General features: G+C 45.3%; 1 protein-coding gene across 1 annotated transcript in view; it reads left to right on the forward strand.

Annotated features, from left to right (window-relative positions):
- Positions 1-21,191, forward strand: part of LOC106592410 (polycomb protein suz12-A) — a 58,267-nt gene that overhangs the window by 12,366 nt on the left and 24,710 nt on the right. The window contains exons 5-11 of the mRNA XM_045719619.2: positions 1,014-1,063; positions 4,021-4,106; positions 4,283-4,526; positions 11,119-11,218; positions 12,557-12,662; positions 16,076-16,259; positions 17,419-17,510. Coding sequence (XP_045575575.1) covers positions 1,014-1,063; positions 4,021-4,106; positions 4,283-4,526; positions 11,119-11,218; positions 12,557-12,662; positions 16,076-16,259; positions 17,419-17,510 — 862 coding nt within the window. The remainder of the gene's footprint in view (positions 1-1,013; positions 1,064-4,020; positions 4,107-4,282; positions 4,527-11,118; positions 11,219-12,556; positions 12,663-16,075; positions 16,260-17,418; positions 17,511-21,191) is intronic.

Raw genomic sequence — 21,191 nt, forward strand, 5'->3', positions numbered from 1 at the left:
TTGGCTGACAATTTGTTAGCTACGCTGTCCCCACGAACCACATAGCATATCATTACAGCAGTATGTACGGGTACGTTAGCTAGCTACCTAACGTTAGTAGTTATACATCAAACTTGCCAGTATATTAACTATAGGCTATCTAACCAACCAATGTTTATTGACTTGATTATTCCCGTCATTCTTAGCTTAGCTAAATGGTATAGTCGGTATGCGTTCGTAAATTTGCTTTGGCTATCTACTCCGATTTCAGAGCACTCTCGTCTGAGTGTACCAGAGTGTAGAATAACTGATGAATTTACAAACCCTCAACACCAGTTGAATATGGCCGTTGTCAGTAAACGTCGGCAAAAAAGCGTAATTAAATTGTTGCCAACAGCACAGTTGGTCACCAACGATCTGGATAACCCGAAAACAGCCTAACCAGCTCTGCTAGGGAGAGTAAAATGGTTAGAGTGAGGTGTTCTCTCATTTGTGTCTGGAAGTAGCTAGCAAGTTAGCCAGTTAGCTTGGGTGAACACACCTGAAGTCGTAAAATGTCTAGCTAGTTATTTGTTATGCTAACAAGCTAGCAAGAGGTTGCATAGCAACAGCATCAACTTCCGGTAGACAGGCGAACAGCTAGTACGCTCAACTGAAACAATACCGTTTGTTTACAGTATACTAAAATGAACTAATAGTATATACTCATTAAGTATGTAGTATACAGTATGTTAGTATGGGTATTCGAACACAGCTCTGGTCTTTTTCCATTAGTCCACTGTTGATACAGTGATGATGTGGCCTGCTACACTTTCCTTGTTGAAAGTACTTCAGGCCAATGTCCCGTACTTGACCGTTGACTTGCAAAACAAAATGGGACTGTATCAATGGGTAAAATACCAGAATATAGTTTTTGAGTGGATTATTACTTTAACTCCCAAGAGCTTGATATCCACAGTCCCAAAAACCCATTCACACCTGAAAGAATGAGATCTAAGGTCTTTTTGGTAACTCTTGTATAACTCTGTCCCCAGCCTGGCTTCACACCTACAACTCACCTTCACTGGGTTCTTTCATAAAGTCGGTAAGTGTTTAACTTGATGATAGTTGGTAAGTGTTTAACTTGATGATAGTTGGTAAGTGTTTAACTTGATGATAGTTGGTAAGTGTGTTTAACTTGATGATAGTTGGTAAGTGTTTAACTTGATGATAGTCGGTAAGTGTTTAACTTGATGATAGTCGGTAAGTGTTTAACTTGATGATAGTCGGTAAGTGTTTAACTTGATGATAGTTGGTAAGTGTTTAACTTGATGATAGTTGGTAAGTGTGTTTAACTTGATGATAGTTGGTAAGTGTTTAACTTGATGATAGTCGGTAAGTGTTTAACTTGATGATAGTTGGTAAGTGTTTAACTTGATGATAGTCGGGAAGTGTTTAACTTGATGATAGTTGGTAAGTGTTTAACTTGATGATAGTCGGTAAGTGTTTAACTTGATGATAGTCGGTAAGTGTTTAACTTGATGATAGTCGGTAAGTGTTTAACTTGATGATAGTTGGTAAGTGTTTAACTTGATGATAGTCGGTAAGTGTTTAACTTGATGATAGTCGGTAAGTGTTTAACTTGATGATAGTTGGTAAGTGTTTAACTTGATGATAGTTGGTAAGTGTTTAACTTGATGATAGTTGGTAAGTGTTTAACTTGATGATAGTTGGTAAGTGTTTAACTTGATGATAGTTGGTAAGTGTTTAACTTGATGATAGTTGGTAAGTGTTTAACTTGATGATAGTTGGTAAGTGTTTAACTTGATGATAGTTGGTAAGTGTTTAACTTGATGATAGTTGGTAAGTGTTTAACTTGATGATAGTTGGTAAGTGTTTAACTTGATGATAGTTGGTAAGTGTTTAACTTGATGATAGTTGGTAAGTGTTTAACTTGATGATAGTTGGTAAGTGTTTAACTTGATGATAGTCGGTAAGTGTTTAACTTGTTTGCAGGGACGATGGCAAATATCAATTTCATCAGATATCAAATGCACATTATTACCGTAATTTCCGGACTATTAAGCGCACCTGAATATAAGCCGCACCCACTGAATTATTATTATTTATTTTTTTTGAACATAAATAAGCCGCACATGTCTACAAGCCGCAGGTGCCTACCGATACATTGAAACAAATTAACTTTACACAGGCTTTAACGAAACACGGCTTGTAACAAAAATAAATAGGCTTTAACGAAACACGGCTTGTAACAAAAATAAATAGGCTTTAACGAAACACGGCTTGTAACAAAACAAAAAAAAATTAGCAGTAAGCTTTAGTTGTCTTTTTGCACTGAGTCAATTCCTCACGCTGCTGTTTCCAACATCTTATCATCGACTATAAGACCAAGCTCCCGTGCAGCAGCTCTATTTCCTTTTCCAACAGCCAGATCAATCGCCTTCAACTTGAAAGCTGCATCATATGCATTTCTCTGTGTCTTTGCCATGATGAGGGTGACAAAATGACTACCGTAATCAGAATGATGGGAAGTTTGAGAGCGCTCGATTTAATGTAATCAGTTAACAAAAAAGTTGTTTGACCTTAACCCGTTCGGCAATTTCATTGGTCTAATGAAAGCTTCATGCCGCCAAAAAACTGAGCACGTCACAGAATGTGTTTTTTGGGGGGGGGGAAATTGAAAGCGGGAAAAATCCATATATTAGCCGCGTCATTGTTTAAGCCGCAAGGTTCAAAGCGGGAAAAAAGTTGCGGTTTATAGTCCGGAATTTATGGTAGTTTAAATCCTGATGGTTACTGTCTTCTTATTCCCCTCTAATCCTGACGGTTACTCTCTTCTTAATCCCCTCTAATCCTGACGGTTACTCTCTTCTTATTCCCCTCTAATCCTGACGGTTACTGTCTTCTTATTCCCCTCTAATCCTGACGGTTACTCTCTTCTTAATCCCCTCTAATCCTGACGGTTACTCTCTTCTTATTCCCCTCTAATCCTGACGGTTACTCTCTTCTTAATCCCCTCTAATCCTGACGGTTACTCTCTTCTTAATCCCCTCTAATCCTGACGGTTACTCTCTTCTTAATCCCCTCTAATCCTGACTGTTACTCTCTTCTTATTCCCCTCTAATCCTGACGGTTACTGTCTTCTTGTTCCCGTCTAATCCTGACGGTTACTCTCTTCTTATTCCCCTCCAATCCTGACGGTTACTCTCTTCTTATTCCCTCCAATCCTGACGGTTACTCTCTTCTTATTCCCCTCTAATCCTGACGTTTACTCTCTTCTTATTCCCCTCTAATCCTGACGGTTACTCTCTTCTTAATCCCCTCTAATCCTGACGGTTACTCTCTTCTTATTCCCCTCTAATCCTGACGGTTACTGTCTTCTTATTCCCCTCTAATCCTGACGGTTACTCTCTTCTTAATCCCCTCTAATCCTGACGGTTACTCTCTTCTTAATCCCCTCTAATCCTGACGGTTACTCTCTTCTTATTCCCCTCTAATCCTGACGGTTACTCTCTTCTTAATCCCCTCTAATCCTGACGGTTACTCTCTTCTTATTCCCCTCTAATCCTGACGGTTACTGTCTTCTTGTTCCCGTCTAATCCTGACGGTTACTCTCTTCTTATTCCCCTCCAATCCTGACGGTTACTCTCTTCTTATTCCCTCCAATCCTGACGGTTACTCTCTTCTTATTCCCCTCTAATCCTGACGTTTACTCTCTTCTTATTCCCCTCTAATCCTGACGGTTACTCTCTTCTTAATCCCCTCTAATCCTGACGGTTACTCTCTTCTTATTCCCCTCTAATCCTGACGGTTACTCTCTTCTTAATCCCCTCTAATCCTGACGGTTACTCTCTTCTTATTCCCCTCTAATCCTGACGGTTACTCTCTTCTTAATCCCCTCTAATCCTGACGGTTACTCTCTTCTTGTTCCCCTCTAATCCTGACGGTTACTCTCTTCTTAATCCCCTCTAATCCTGACGGTTACTCTCTTCTTATTCCCTCCAATCCTGACGGTTACTCTCTTCTTAATCCCTTCTACAGAGAAGTCATCAGTAGACTCAGAGAATGAGCAGAACTCTGTTTCTCTAGAGGTGCTGCTGGTTAAAGTCTGTCATAAGAAGAGGAAGGTAAGAGAGAGAGTGAGAGCGTCTGCTGAATGACTCAAATGTAAGTGTGTGTGTGTAAGTGTGTGTGCGCTCACATCTTCTCTCATTTTATCCCTCTGTCTCTCATCCTCTTTTCTCTCTTTTCTTCCCACTCTCCCATACACATTTCCACTCCCCTGTTTCTCTCCCACCTCCAGGATGTGAGCTGTCCAGTGAAGCAGGTTCCTACAGGGAAGAAGCAGGTGCCTCTGAACCCAGACAGCAGCACTTCCAGCAGTCAGAACAAGCCAGGCTCCTGTCCTTCTCTGGTGGTGTCCAGTAGTGAGTTTGATGCCAGCAACGGCCACACGGTCAAGTCCTACTCCCTGTTGTTCAGAGTGTCTGGACCAGGCAGGACGCAGCACAACGGACTGGTCAATGGACAGACCAATGAGAAAATAGGTAGGCTTAGTGCTGTAGTTAGTCACACTACATGTCAGTAGGGTAGATGGTGGGGGGGGACGGGGACTCCAGTCTTCTTTGTGTTTCAGACATTACTGTGTGTGTGTGTGTGTGTGTGTGTGTGTGTGTGTGTGTGTGTGTTAACCCCAGTCTTGTAATGGTACAGAGGATGTGTGTGTGTTTACCCCAGTCTTGTATTGGTACAGAGGATGTGTGTGTTAACCCCAGTCTTGTATTGGAACAGAGGATGTGTGTGTGTGTTAACCCCAGTCTTGTATTGGAACAGAGGATGTGTGTGTGTGTTAACCCCAGTCTTGTATTGGAACAGAGGATGTGTGTGTGTGTGTGTGTGTGTTAACCCCAGTCTTGTATTGGTACAGAGGATGTGTGTGTGTTAACCCCAGTCTTGTATTGGAACAGAGGATGTGTGTGTGTGTGTTAATCCCAGTCTTGTATTGGTACAGAGGATGTGTGTGTTAATCCCAGTCTTGTATTGCTACAGAGGATGTGTGTGTTAACCCCAGTCTTGTATTGGTACAGAGGATGTGTGTGTGTTAACCCCAGTCTTGTATTGGTACAGAGGATGTGTGTGTGTGTGTTAATCCCAGTCTTGTATTGGTACAGAGGATGTGTGTGTGTGTGTTAATCCCAGTCTTGTATTGGTACAGAGGATGTGTGTGTGTTAACCCCAGTCTTGTATTGGTACAGAGGATGTGTGTGTGTTAATCCCAGTCTTGTATTGGTACAGAGGGGTGTGTGTGTGTGTGTGTGTGTGTGTGTGTGTGTGTGTGTGTGTGTGTGTGTGTGTGTGTGTGTGTGTGTGTGTGTGTTAATCCCAGTCTTGTATTGGTACAGAGGATGTGTGTGTGTGTGTTAACCCCAGTCTTGTATTGGTACAGAGGATGTGTGTGTGTGTGTGTGTTAATCCCAGTCTTGTATTGGTACAGAGGATGTGTGTGTGTGTGTTAACCCCAGTCTTGTATTGGTACAGAGGATGTGTGTGTGTGTGTTAATCCCAGTCTTGTATTGGTACAGAGGATGTGTGTGTGTGTGTTAATCCCAGTCTTGTATTGGTACAGAGGATGTGTGTGTGTGTGTGTTAATCCCAGTCTTGTATTGGTACAGAGGATGTGTGTGTGTGTGTTAATCCCAGTCTTGTATTGGTACAGAGGATGTGTGTGTGTGTGTTAATCCCAGTCTTGTATTGGTACAGAGGATGTGTGTGTTAATCCCAGTCTTGTATTGGAACAGAGGATGTGTGTGTTAATCCCAGTCTTGTATTGGTACAGAGGATGTGTGTGTGTGTGTTAATCCCAGTCTTGTATTGGTACAGAGGATGTGTGTGTGTGTGTTAATCCCAGTCTTGTATTGGAACAGAGGATGTGTGTGTTAACCCCAGTCTTGTATTGGTACAGAGGATGTGTGTGTTAATCCCAGTCTTGTATTGGAACAGAGGATGTGTGTGTTAACCCCAGTCTTGTATTGGAACAGAGGATGTGTGTGTTAACCCCAGTCTTGTATTGGTACAGAGGATGTGTGTGTTAATCCCAGTCTTGTATTGGTACAGAGGGTGTGTGTGTGTGTGTGTTAACCCCAGTCTTGTATTGGTACAGAGGATGTGTGTGTGTGTGTGTGTGTGTGTGTGTGTGTGTTAACCCCAGTCTTGTATTGGTACAGAGGATGTGTGTGTGTGTGTGTGTGTGTGTGTGTTAACCCCAGTCTTGTATTGGTACAGAGGATGTGTGTGTTAACCCCAGTCTTGTATTGGAACAGAGGATGTGTGTGTTAACCCCAGTCTTGTATTGGTACAGAGGATGTGTGTGTGTTAACCCCAGTCTTGTATTGGTACAGAGGATGTGTGTGTTAATCCCAGTCTTGTATTGGTACAGAGGATGTGTGTGTGTGTGTTAATCCCAGTCTTGTATTGGTACAGAGGATATGTGTGTGTGTGTGTGTGTGTTAATCCCAGTCTTGTATTGGTACAGAGAGTGTGTGTGTGTGTGTGTGTGTGTGTTAATCCCAGTCTTGTATTGGTACAGAGGATGTGTGTGTGTGTGTTAACCCCAGTCTTGTATTGGTACAGAGGATGTGTGTGTGTGTGTTAACCGCAGTCTTGTATTGGTACAGAGGATGTGTGTGTGTGTGTGTGTGTGTGTGTGTGTGTTAATCCCAGTCTTGTATTGGTACAGAGGATGTGTGTGTGTGTGTTAACCCCAGTCTTGTATTGGTACAGAGGATGTGTGTGTTAATCCCAGTCTTGTATTGGAACAGAGGATGTGTGTGTTAATCCCAGTCTTGTATTGGAACAGAGGATGTGTGTGTGTTAACCCCAGTCTTGTATTGGTACAGAGGATGTGTGTGTTAACCCCAGTCTTGTATTGGTACAGAGGATGTGTGTGTTAACCCCAGTCTTGTATTGGTACAGAGGGTGTGTGTGTTAACCCCAGTCTTGTATTGGTACAGAGGATGTGTGTGTGTGTGTTAACCCCAGTCTTGTATTGGTACAGAGGATGTGTGTGTGTGTGTGTGTGTGTGTGTGTGTGTGTGTGTGTGTGTGTGTGTGTGTGTGTTAACCCCAGTCTTGTATTTGTACAGAGGATGTGTGTGTGTGTTAACCCCAGTCTTGTATTGGTACAGAGGATGTGTGTGTGTTAATCCCAGTCTTGTATTGGTACAGAGGATGTGTGTGTTAACCCCAGTCTTGTATTGGTACAGAGGAGTGTGTGTGTGTGTTAATCCCAGTCTTGTATTGGTACAGAGGATGTGTGTGTGTGTGTGTGTGTGTGTTAATCCCAGTCTTGTATTGGTACAGAGGATGTGTGTGTGTGTGTGTTAATCCCAGTCTTGTATTGGAACAGAGGATGTGTGTGTTAATCCCAGTCTTGTATTGGCACAGAGGATGTGTGTGTGTTAATCCCAGTCTTGTATTGGTACAGAGGATGTGTGTGTTAACCCCAGTCTTGTATTGGTACAGAGGATGTGTGTGTGTGTTAATCCCAGTCTTGTATTGGTACAGAGGATGTGTGTGTGTGTGTGTGTGTGTGGTGTGTGTTAATCCCAGTCTTGTATTGGTACAGAGGATGTGTGTGTGTGTGTTAATCCCAGTCTTGTATTGGTACAGAGGATGTGTGTGTGTGTGTGTGTGTTAATCCCAGTCTTGTATTGGTACAGAGGATGTGTGTGTGTTAATCCCAGTCTTGTATTGGTACAGAGGATGTGTGTGTGTGTGTTAATCCCAGTCTTGTATTGGTACAGAGGATGTGTGTGTGTGTGTGTTAATCCCAGTCTTGTATTGGTACAGAGGATGTGTGTGTGTTAACCCCAGTCTTGTATTGGTACAGAGGATGTGTGTGTGTGTGTGTTAATCCCAGTCTTGTATTGGTACAGAGGATGTGTGTGTGTGTGTGTGTGTGTGTTAATCCCAGTCTTGTATTGGTACAGAGGATGTGTGTGTGTGTGTGTTAATCCCAGTCTTGTATTGGTACAGAGGATGTGTGTGTGTGTGTGTTAATCCCAGTCTTGTATTGGTACAGAGGATGTGTGTGTTAATCCCAGTCTTGTATTGGTACAGAGGATGTGTGTGTTAACCCCAGTCTTGTATTGGTACAGAGGGTGGGTGTGTGTGTGTGTGTGTGTGTGTGTGTGTGTGTGTGTGTTAATCCCAGTCTTGTATTGGTACAGAGGATGTGTGTGTTAACCCCAGTCTTGTATTGGTACAGAGGATGTGTGTGTGTTAATCCCAGTCTTGTATTGGTACAGAGGATGTGTGTGTGTGTGTGTGTGTGTGTGTGTGTGTGTGTGTGTGTGTTAATCCCAGTCTTGTATTGGTACAGAGGATGTGTGTGTGTGTTAATCCCAGTCTTGTATTGGAACAGAGGATGTGTGTGTGTTAACCCCAGTCTTGTATTGGTACAGAGGATGTGTGTGTGTGTGTTAATCCCAGTCTTGTATTGGAACAGAGGATGTGTGTGTTAACCCCAGTCTTGTATTGGTACAGAGGATGTGTGTGTGTGTGTGTGTGTGTGTGTGTGTGTGTGTGTTAATCCCAGTCTTGTATTGGAACAGAGGATGTGTGTGTTAACCCCACTCTTGTATTGGTACAGAGGATGTGTGTGTTAATCCCAGTCTTGTATTGGTACAGAGGATGTGTGTGTGTTAATCCCAGTCTTGTATTGGTACAGAGGATGTGTGTGTGTTAATCCCAGTCTTGTATTGGTACAGAGGATGTGTGTGTGTTAATCCCAGTCTTGTATTGGTACAGAGGATGTGTGTGTTAACCCCAGTCTTGTATTGGTACAGAGGATGTGTGTGTGTGTTAATCCCAGTCTTGTATTGGTACAGAGGATGTGTGTGTTAACCCCAGTCTTGTATTGGAACAGAGGATGTGTGTGTTAACCCCAGTCTTGTATTGGTACAGAGGATGTGTGTGTTAATCCCAGTCTTGTATTGGAACAGAGGATGTGTGTGTGTGTGTGTGTGTGTTAATCCCAGTCTTGTATTGGAACAGAGGATGTGTGTGTGTGTGTGTGTTAATCCCAGTCTTGTATTGGTACAGAGGATGTGTGTGTTAACCCCAGTCTTGTATTGGTACAGAGGATGTGTGTGTGTGTGTGTTAATCCCAGTCTTGTATTGGTACAGAGGATGTGTGTGTTAATCCCAGTCTTGTATTGGAACAGAGGATGTGTGTGTTAACCCCAGTCTTGTATTGGTACAGAGGATGTGTGTGTTAATCCCAGTCTTGTATTGGTACAGAGGATGTGTGTGTTAATCCCAGTCTTGTATTGGAACAGAGGATGTGTGTGTTAACCCCAGTCTTGTATTGGTACAGAGGATGTGTGTGTTAATCCCAGTCTTGTATTGGAACAGAGGATGTGTGTGTGTGTGTGTGTGTGTTAATCCCAGTCTTGTATTGGTACAGAGGATGTGTGTGTTAACCCCAGTCTTGTATTGGTACAGAGGATGTGTGTGTTAACCCCAGTCTTGTATTGGTACAGAGGATGTGTGTGTGTTAACCCCAGTCTTGTATTGGTACAGAGGATGTGTGTGTTAATCCCAGTCTTGTATTGGTACAGAGGATGTGTGTGTTAATCCCAGTCTTGTATTGGTACAGAGGATGTGTGTTAATCCCAGTCTTGTATTGGTACAGAGGATGTGTGTGTTAATCCCAGTCTTGTATTGGTACAGAGGATGTGTGTGTGTGTGTGTGTGTGTGTGTGTGTGTGTGTGTGTGGTGTGTGTGTGTGTGTGTGTTAATCCCAGTCTTGTATTGGTACAGAGGATGTGTGTGTGTTAATCCCAGTCTTGTATTGGTACAGAGGATGTGTGTGTGTGTGTGTGTGTGTTAATCCCAGTTTTGTATTGGTACAGAGGATGTGTGTGTGTGTGTGTTAATCCCAGTCTTGTATTGGTACAGAGGATGTGTGTGTTAACCCCAGTCTTGTATTGGTACAGAGGATGTGTGTGTGTGTTAATCCCAGTCTTGTATTGGTACAGAGGATGTGTGTGTGTGTGTTAATCCCAGTCTTGTATTGGTACAGAGGATGTGTGTGTTAACCCCAGTCTTGTATTGGTACAGAGGATGTGTGTGTGTGTTAATCCCAGTCTTGTATTGGTACAGAGGATGTGTGTGTGTTAACCCCAGTCTTGTATTGGTACAGAGGATGTGTGTGTTAATCCCAGTCTTGTATTGGTACAGAGGATGTGTGTGTGTGTTAATCCCAGTCTTGTATTGGTACAGAGGATGTGTGTGTGTGTTAATCCCAGTCTTGTATTGGTACAGAGGATGTGTGTGTGTGTGTGTGTGTGTGTTAATCCCAGTTTTGTATTGGTACAGAGGATGTGTGTGTGTGTGTTAATCCCAGTCGTGTATTGGTACAGAGGATGTGTGTGTTAACCCCAGTCTTGTATTGGTACAGAGGATGTGTGTGTGTGTTAATCCCAGTCTTGTATTGGTACAGAGGATGTGTGTGTGTGTGTTAATCCCAGTCTTGTATTGGTACAGAGGATGTGTGTGTTAACCCCAGTCTTGTATTGGTACAGAGGATGTGTGTGTTAATCCCAGTCTTGTATTGGAACAGAGGATGTGTGTGTTAACCCCAGTCTTGTATTGGTACAGAGGATGTGTGTGTTAATCCCAGTCTTGTATTGGTACAGAGGATGTGTGTGTGTGTGTGTGTGTGTGTGTTAATCCCAGTTTTGTATTGGTACAGAGGATGTGTGTGTGTGTGTTAATCCCAGTCTTGTATTGGTACAGAGGATGTGTGTGTTAACCCCAGTCTTGTATTGGAACAGAGGATGTGTGTGTGTGTGTTAATCCCAGTCTTGTATTGGTACAGAGGATGTGTGTGTGTGTGTTAATCCCAGTCTTGTATTGGTACAGAGGATGTGTGTGTTAACCCCAGTCTTGTATTGGTACAGAGGATGTGTGTGTGTGTTAATCCCAGTCTTGTATTGGTACAGAGGATGTGTGTGTGTGTGTGTGTGTGTGTGTTAATCCCAGTCTTGTATTGGTACAGAGGATGTGTGTGTTAACCCCAGTCTTGTATTGGTACAGAGGATGTGTGTGTTAATCCCAGTCTTGTATTGGAACAGAGGATGTGTGTAACAGGAAGAAGAGAAGCTCCACCGTCAGACAAGAAGAAGTGGGAGAAACAACGTTCGTAGCTCAGATGACTGTGTTTGATAAGAACAGGTACACACACGCACACAGACGCACGCACACACACACACAGGGTTGTGTTCTTGTTATTTGTATTTCACTCTGTCACACAGACTCTGTCTCTTTCTCATTCTCCCTCTCATACGCTGCACACGTCTCTGGCGGGCTGTGGGGCTTGTTCCACCTCTCTGGCGGGCTGTGGGGCTTGTTCCACCTCTCTGGCGGGCTGTGGGGCTTGTTCCACCTCTCTGGCGGACTGTGGGGCTTGTTCCACCTCTCTGGCGGGCTGTGGGGCTTGTTCCACCTCTCTGGCGGGCTGTGGGGCTTGTTCCACCTCTCTGGCGGGCTGTGGGGCTTGTTCCACCTCTCTGGCGGGCTGTGGGGCTTGTTCCACCTCTCTGGCGGGCTGTGGGGCTTGTTCCACCTCTCTGGCGGGCTGTGGGGCTTGTTCCACCTCTCTGGCGGACTGTGGGGCTTGTTCCACCTCTCTGGCGGGCTGTGGGGCTTGTTCCACGTCTCTGGCGGGCTGTGGGGCTTGTTCCACCTCTCTGGCGGGCTGTGGGGCTTGTTCCACCTCTCTGGCGGGCTGTGGGGCTTGTTCCACCTCTCTGGCGGGCTGTGGGGCTTGTTCCACCTCTCTGGCGGGCTGTGGGGCTTGTTCCACGTCTCTGGCGGGCTGTGGGGCTTGTTCCACCTCTCTGGCGGGCTGTGGGGCTTGTTCCACCTCTCTGGCGGGCTGTGGGGCTTGTTCCACCTCTCTGGCGGGCTGTGGGGCTTGTTCCACCTCTCTGGCGGGCTGTGGGGCTTGTTCCACCTCTCTGGCGGGCTGTGGGGCTTGTTCCACCTCTCTGGCGGGCTGTGGGGCTTGTTCCACCTCTCTGGCGGGCTGTGGGGCTTGTTCCACCTCTCTGGCGGACTGTGGGGCTTGTTCCACCTCTCTGGCGGGCTGTGGGGCTTGTTCCACCTCTCTGGCGGGCTGTGGGGCTTGTTCCACCTCTCTGGCGGGCTGTGGGGCTTGTTCCACCTCTCTGGCGGGCTGTGGGGCTTGTTCCACCTCTCTGGCGGGCTGTGGGGCTTGTTCCACCTCTCTGGCGGGCTGTGGGGCTTGTTCCACCTCTCTGGCGGGCTGTGGGGCTTGTTCCACAACAACTGCATTGCAGTTGGCCATCTAGAAATCACCTTTCTTCACAAAAACCGACTCACTCTGCATCACTGATTTGAAGCTCTGGAAGACGGCCAATGTCCCTTCCTCCTTTCAGGCGTCTGCAGTTGTTGGATGGGCTGTTAATGTTGCTGTTAATGTTTTTTTGTGTGTGTGTGTGTGTGTGTGTGTGTGTGTGTGTGTGTGTGTGTGCGTGTGTGTGTGTGTAGGCGTCTGCAGTTGTTAGATGGAGAGTATGAGGTGTCTATGCAGCAGATGGTGGACTGTCCTGTCAACAAGAAGAGAGCCACCTGGGAAACGAACCTGGATGGAAAGGTACGTGTGTGTTGTCACCAGAACGTGGACTTGGATACCAGGTTTAGTGTCACGTTACTCCATACCAAAACAATACCAGTGTTATGTGTTGCTGCCATGCTGTGTTGTTGTCTAAGGTCTCTCTTTATGTAGTGTTGTCATGTGTTGCTGCCATGCTGTGTTGTTGTCTAAGGTCTCTCTTTATGTAGTGTTGTATTGCTGCCATGCTGTGTTGTTGTCTTAGGTCTCTCTTTATGTAGTGTTGTGTTGCTGCCATGCTGTGTTGTTGTCTAAGGTCTCTCTTTATGTAGTGTTGTGTTGTCATGTGTTGCTGCCATGCTGTGTTGTTGTCTAAGGTCTCTCTTTATGTAGTGTTGTCATGTGTTGCTGCCATGCTGTGTTGTTGTCTTAGGTCTCTCTTTATGTAGTGTTGTCATGTGTTGCTGCCATGCTGTGTTGTTGTGTTAGGTCTCTCTTTATGTAGTGTTGTCATGTGTTGCTGCCATGCTGTGTTGTTGTCTTAGGTCTCTCTTTATGTAGTGTTGTCATGTGTTGCTGCCATGCTGTGTTGTTGTGTTAGGTCTCTCTTTATGTAGTGTTGTCATGTGTTGCTGCCATGCTGTGTTGTTGTCTTAGGTCTCTCTTTATGTAGTGTTGTCATGTGTTGCTGCCATGCTGTGTTGTTGTCTTAGGTCTCTCTTTATGTAGTGTTGTCATGTGTTGCTGCCATGCTGTGTTGTTGTGTTAGGTCTCTCTTTATGTAGTGTTGTCATGTGTTGCTGCCATGCTGTGTTGTCTTAGGTCTCTCTTTATGTAGTGTTGTCATGTGTTGCTGCCATGCTGTGTTGTTGTGTTAGGTCTCTCTTTATGTAGTGTTGTCATGTGTTGCTGCCATGCTGTGTTGTTGTCTTAGGTCTCTCTTTATGTAGTGTTATGTGTTGCTGCCATGCTATGTTGTTGTCTAAGGTCTCTTATGTAGTGTTGTGTTGCTGCCATGCTGTGTTGTTGTCTTAGGTCTCTCTTTATGTAGTGTTGTCATGTGTTGCTGCCATGCTGTGTTGTTGTGTTAGGTCTCTCTTTATGTAGTGTTGTGTTGCTGCCATGCTGTGTTGTTGTGTTAGGTCTCTCTTTATGTATTGTTGTGTTGCTGCCATGCTGTGTTGTTGTCTAAGGTCTCTCTTTATGTAGTGTTGTCATGTGTTGCTGCCATGCTGTGTTGTTGTCTTAGGTCTCTCTTTATGTAGTGTTGTCATGTGTTGCTGCCATGCTGTGTTGTTGTCTTAGGTCTCTCTTTATGTGGTGATGTGTTGCTGCCATGCTGTGTTGTTGTCTTAGGTCTCTCTTTATGTGGTGATGTGTTGCTGCCATGCTGTGTTGTTGTCTAAGGTCTCTCTTTATGTAGTGTTGTGTTGCTGCCATGCTGTGTTGTTGTCTTAGGTCTCTCTTTATGTATTGTTGTGTTGCTGCCATGCTGTGTTGTTGTCTTAGGTCTCTCTTTATGTACTGTTGTGTTGTGTCTCTTGTCGTGATGTGTGTTTTGTCCTATATTTTTATTTTATTTATTTTTAATCCCAGCCCCCGTCCCCACAGGAGGCCTTTTTTGGTAGGCCGTCTTTGTAAATAAGAATTTAGTAAGAATTTATAACTGACTTGCCTAGTTAAATAAAGGTTGAATAAAACATGTAAATAAATAAGGTATATTAACCAAAGTCCCAGAATGGCTCTTGATCCAGACAGATAAACTCAGCTACTGCTCTGTTCAATAGTTAGGCATCTGAGAAGTTCAATATCATTACATTTAAAATAGGAATGTCACAAATGTAAAAACGTTTAAACAGCCATTAAAAAAAATAAAAAATAATTTAAAGGATGAATCATAAAATGATGTGAATTCACTTTTCAAATAGGGTCCTGCGTATGACCCACTAGTGGTAGTGAAATGTTAGCTTTAGCTGTAAGCTAGCAAGGAAAGTTAGCCTACAAAGCTGGAAGCTACCGGTATCTTCTGTGCAGGCTGAGTGGAGATCTAACATGATGCAGTCCAGACTCCCAGTACAGGCTGAGTGGAGATCTAACATGATGCAGTCCAGACTCCCAGTACAGGCTGAGTGGAGATCTAACATGATGCTGCCCAGACTCCCAGTACAGGCTGAGTGGAGATCTAACATGATGCAGCCCAGACTCCCAGTACAGGCTGAGTGGAGATCTAACATGATGCAGTCCAGACTCCCAGTACAGGCTGAGTGGAGATCTAACATGATGCAGCCCAGACTCCCAGTACAGGCTGAGTGGAGATCTAACATGATGCAGCCCAGACTCCCAGTACAGGCTGAGTGGAGATCTAACATGATGCAGCCCAGACTCCCAGTACAGGCTGAGTGGAGATCTAACATGATGCTGCCCAGACTCCCAGTACAGGCTGAGTAGAGATCTAACATGATGCAGTCCAGACTCCCAGTACAGGCTGAGTGGAGATCTAACATGATGCTGCCCAGACTCCCAGTACAGGCTGAGTGGAGATCTAACATGATGCAGCCCAGACTCCCAGTACAGGCTGAGTGGAGATCTAACATGATGCAGCCCAGACTCCCAGTACAGGCTGAGTGGAGATCTAACATGATGCAGTCCAGACTCCCAGTACAGGCTGAGTGGAGATCTAACATGATGCAGCCCAGACTCCCAGTACAGGCTGAGTGGAGATCTAACATGATGCAGTCCAGACTCCCAGTACAGGCTGAGTGGAGATCTAACATGATGCTGCCCAGACTCCCAGTACAGGCTGAGTGGAGATCTAACATGATGCAGCCCAGACTCCCAGTACAGGCTGAGTGGAGATCTAACATGATGCAGTCCAGACTCCCAGTACAGGCTGAGTGGAGATCTAACATGATGCAGCCCAGACTCCCAGTACAGGCTGAGTGGAGATCTAACATGATGCAGTCCAGACTCCCAGTACAGGCTGAGTGGAGATCTAACATGATGCAGCCCAGACTCCCAGTACAGGCTGAGTGGAGATCTAACATGATGCAGTCCAGACTCCCAGTACAGGCTGAGTGGAGATCTAACATGATGCAGTCCAGACTCCCAGTACAGGCTGAGTGGAGATCTAACATGATGCTGCCCAGACTCCCAGTACAGGCTGAGTGGAGATCTAACATGATGCAGTAGTATGATGCTGAGTAGTACAGGCACGGTGCACTCCGTGGGGGACATCGACTGCATTGATAAACAGATTTGATCCGTGAGACACATTTGGCAGAAGTACCGAAAATAAAAATGATTGTATCAAAAAAGTACTGAAGTTTTGTATACGGTGCATCACTAGTGTGTGACTCCTCCTCCCAGGCCCCTGGTCTTCCTCTCTGAACAGACAGGAAGAGGTCAGCACTTCCCTTTACTCATGTCTTTCTCTCTCCCTTCCCCACTTTCTGTAGCTCCTCCCTCCGTTTGAGACGTTCTCCAAGGGTCCTACTCTCCAGTTCACGCTGCGTTGGACAGGCGAGCCCAGTGATAGGTCGACGGCCCCTGTGGCCAAACCCCTCGCCACGCGGAACGCTGACGCTAGCAGCCTGACCTCCGACCCTAGGCCCTGCTCCCTCAGACCCACTCAGACCGTAGGTGAGACACGGGCCGGACGACGCACGCGCACACAGACGGACTGTTGTGATCTGTAGAAGCTCACTAAATGGTGTCAATTTAAAGGGATACTTTAACATAAACCATGTTTAAATGAATATCATTTTTGTGTCTTTGCGTCCGGTATAAAGGAAGTTACAGGTAGTTTTGTGAGCCAATGCTAACTAGTGTTAGCACAATGACTGGAAGTCTGTGGTATCTGCTAGCGAACATTAGTTAGCAATTGCGCCAGTGATAGTTGGCAACATCCTTCATACTGGACACCGAGAAATAGAAGTATTATCCACGAGTTCATCTGATTTCTGGGGAAGTAGATAACAGGCCTCATTACCAAAATCCTGAAGTATCCCTTTAAACATGGTACACGTTAAAGAATCCCTTTAAACATGGTACACGTTAAAGTATCCCTTTAAACATGGTATACGTTAAAGTATCCCTTTAAACATGGTACACGTTAAAGAATCCCTTTAAACATGGTACACGTTAAAGTATCCCTTTAAACATGGTATACGTTAAAGTATCCCTTTAAACATGGTATACGTTAAAGTATCCCTTTAAACATGGTACACGTTAAAGAATCCCTTTAAACATGGTACACGTTAAAGTATCCCTTTAAACATGGTATACGTTAAAGTATCCCTTTAAACATGGTACACGTTAAAGAATCCCTTTAAACATGGTACACGTTAAAGTATCCCTTTAAACATGGTATACGTTAAAGTATCCCTTTAAACATGGTACACGTTAAAGTATCCCTTTAAACATGGTATACGTTAAAGTATCCCTTTAAACATGGTACACGTTAAAGTATCCCTTTAAACATGGTACACGTTAAAGTATCCCTTTAAACATGGTACACGTTAAAGAATCCCTTTAAACATGGTACACGTTAAAGTATCCCTTTAAACATGGTACACGTTAAAGTATCCCTTTAAACATGGTATACGTTAAAGTATCCCTTTAAACATGGTACACGTTAAAGTATCCCTTTAAACATGGTACACGTTAAAGAATCCCTTTAAACATGGTACACGTTAAAGAATCCCTTTAAACATGGTATACGTTAAAGAACCCCTTTAAACATGGTACACGTTAAAGAACCCCTTTAAACATGGTATATGTTTCCTCTCTCTCTCTGTAGCTGTGAAAGACTCCTTCAGCAGTACAGAATTTCAGATGAGACGAGAACACACACTTCAGGAACCAAGTGACAATCTACGCATATTCTACCAGGTGAGAGGGAGAAACACACTTGTATTGTTGACTTTAGTGCAGATCGCATTGTGCAATCCATGTCTGAATCACAGCCGTGTTGTGCTTGTCTTTTGTTCTCTTGTTATGTGTCTGACTGGGGGTGGATGGTATTAGAGACCTGGTCCTTTATAACAGGTCTGACTGGGGGGTGGATGGTATTAGAGACCTGGTCCTTTATAACAGGTCTGACTGGGGGGTATTAGAGACCTGGTCCTTTATAACAGGTCTGACTGGGGGTGGATGGTATTAGAGACCTGGTCCTTTATAACAGGTCTGACTGGGGGGTATTAGAGACCTGGTCCTTTATAACAGGTCTGACTGGGGGTGGATGGTATTAGAGACCTGGTCCTTTATAACAGGTCTGACTGGGGGTGGATGGTATTAGAGACCTGGTCCTTTATAACAGGTCTGACTGGGGGTGGATGGTATTAGAGACCTGGTCCTTTATAACAGGTCTGACTGGGGGGTATTAGAGACCTGGTCCTTTATAACAGGTCTGACTGGGGGGTATTAGAGACCTGGTCCTTTATAACAGGTCTGACTGGGGGGTATTAGAGACCTGGTCCTTTATAACAGGTCTGACTGGGGGGTGGATGGTATTAGAGACCTGGTCCTTTATAACAGGTCTGACTGGGGGGTATTAGAGACCTGGTCCTTTATAACAGGTCTGACTGGGGGGTATTAGAGACCTGGTCCTTTATAACAGGTCTGACTGGGGGTGGATGGTATTAGAGACCTGGTCCTTTATAACAGGTCTGACTGGGGGTGGATGGTATTAGAGACCTGGTCCTTTATAACAGGTCTGACTGGGGGTGGATGGTATTAGAGACCTGGTCCTTTATAACAGGTCTGACTGGGGGGTATTAGAGACCTGGTCCTTTATAACAGGTCTGACTGGGGGTGGATGGTATTAGAGACCTGGTCCTTTATAACAGGTCTGACTGGGGGGTGGATGGTATTAGAGACCTGGTCCTTTATAACAGGTCTGACTGGGGGGTGGATGGTATTAGAGACCTGGTCCTTTATAACAGGTCTGACTGGGGGTGGATGGTATTAGAGACCTGGTCCTTTATAACAGGTCTGACTGGGGGGTGGATGGTATTAGAGACCTGGTCCTTTATAACAGGTCTGACTGGGGGGGTATTAGAGACCTGGTCCTTTATAACAGGTCTGACTGGGGGGTATTAGAGACCTGGTCCTTTATAACAGGTCTGACTGGGGGGTGGATGGTATTAGAGACCTGGTCCTTTATAACAGGTCTGACTGGGGGGTGGATGGTATTAGAGACCTGGTCCTTTATAACAGGTCTGACTGGGGGGTGGATGGTATTAGAGACCTGGTCCTTTATAACAGGTCTGACTGGGGGTGGATGGTATTAGAGACCTGGTCCTTTATAACAGGTCTGACTGGGGGTGGATGGTATTAGAGACCTGGTCCTTTATAACAGGTCTGACTGGGGGTGGATGGTATTAGAGACCTGGTCCTTTATAACAGGTCTGACTGGGGGGTATTAGAGACCTGGTCCTTTATAACAGGTCTGACTGGGGGTGGATGGTATTAGAGACCTGGTCCTTTATAACAGGTCTGACTGGGGGGTGGATGGTATTAGAGACCTGGTCCTTTATAACAGGTCTGACTGGGGGGTGGATGGTATTAGAGACCTGGTCCTTTATAACAGGTCTGACTGGGGGTGGATGGTATTAGAGACCTGGTCCTTTATAACAGGTCTGACTGGGGGGTGGATGGTATTAGAGACCTGGTCCTTTATAACAGGTCTGACTGGGGGGTATTAGAGACCTGGTCCTTTATAACAGGTCTGACTGGGGGTGGATGGTATTAGAGACCTGGTCCTTTATAACAGGTCTGACTGGGGGGTGGATGGTATTAGAGACCTGGTCCTTTATAACAGGTCTGACTGGGGGGTGGATGGTATTAGAGACCTGGTCCTTTATAACAGGTCTGACTGGGGGTGGATGGTATTAGAGACCTGGTCCTTTATAACAGGTCTGACTGGGGGTGGATGGTATTAGAGACCTGGTCCTTTATAACAGGTCTGACTGGGGGGTATTAGAGACCTGGTCCTTTATAACAGGTCTGACTGGGGGTGGATGGTATTAGAGACCTGGTCCTTTATAACAGGTCTGACTGGGGGTGGATGGTATTAGAGACCTGGTCCTTTATAACAGGTCTGACTGGGGGTGGATGGTATTAGAGACCTGGTCCTTTATAACAGGTCTGACTGGGGGTGGATGGTATTAGAGACCTGGTCCTTTATAACAGGTCTGACTGGGGGTGGATGGTATTAGAGACCTGGTCCTTTATAACAGGTCTGACTGGGGGGTATTAGAGACCTGGTCCTTTATAACCGGTCTGACTGGGGGGTGGATGGTATTAGAGACCTGGTCCTTTATAACAGGTCTGACTGGGGGGTATTAGAGACCTGGTCCTGTATAACAGGTCTGACTGGGGGGTGGATGGTATTAGAGACCTGGTCCTTTATAACAGGTCTGACTGGGGGTGGATGGTATTAGAGACCTGGTCCTTTATAACAGGTCTGACTGGGGGTGGATGGTATTAGAGACCTGGTCCTTTATAACAGGTCTGACTGGGGGGTATTAGAGACCTGGTCCTTTATAACAGGTCTGACTGGGGGGTATTAGAGACCTGGTCCTTTATAACAGGTCTGACTGGGGGTGGATGGTATTAGAGACCTGGTCCTTTATTACAGGTCTGACTGGAGGGTGGATGGTATTAGAGACCTGGTCATTTATAACAGGTCTGACTGGGGGGTATTAGAGACCTGGTCCTTTATAACAGGTCTGACTGGGGGGTGGATGGTATTAGAGACCTGGTCCTTTATAACAGGTCTGACTGGGGGGTGGATGGTATTAGAGACCTGGTCCTTTATAACAGGTCTGACTGGGGGTGGATGGTATTAGAGACCTGGTCCTTTATAACAGGTCTGACTGGGGGTGGATGGTATTAGAGACCTGGTCCTTTATAACAGGTCTGACTGGGGGGTATTAGAGACCTGGTCCTTTATAACAGGTCTGACTGGGGGGTGGATGGTATTAGAGACCTGGTCCTTTATAACAGGTCTGACTGGGGGTGGATGGTATTAGAGACCTGGACCTTTATAACAGGTCTGACTGGGGGGTATTAGAGACCTGGTCCTTTATAACAGGTCTGACTGGGGGGTATTAGAGACCTGGTCCTTTATAACAGGTCTGACTGGGGGGTGGATGGTATTAGAGACCTGGTCCTTTATAACAGGTCTGACTGGGGGTGGATGGTATTAGAGACCTGGTCCTTTATAACAGGTCTGACTGGGGGGTGGATGGTATTAGAGACCTGGTCCTTTATAACAGGTCTGACTGGGGGTGGATGGTATTAGAGACCTGGTCCTTTATAACAGGTCTGACTGGGGGTGGATGGTATTAGAGACCTGGTCCTTTATAACAGGTCTGACTGGGGGGTATTAGAGACCTGGTCCTGTATAACAGGTCTGACTGGGGGGTGGATGGTATTAGAGACCTGGTCCTTTATAACAGGTCTGACTGGGGGGTGGATGGTATTAGAGACCTGGTCCTTTATAACAGGTCTGACTGGGGGTGGATGGTATTAGAGACCTGGTCCTTTATAACAGGTCTGACTGGGGGG

Source organism: Salmo salar, chromosome 06 (assembly GCF_965601325.2).
Source record: "Salmo salar chromosome 06, fSalSal1, whole genome shotgun sequence".
NCBI lineage: Eukaryota > Metazoa > Chordata > Actinopteri > Salmoniformes > Salmonidae > Salmo > Salmo salar.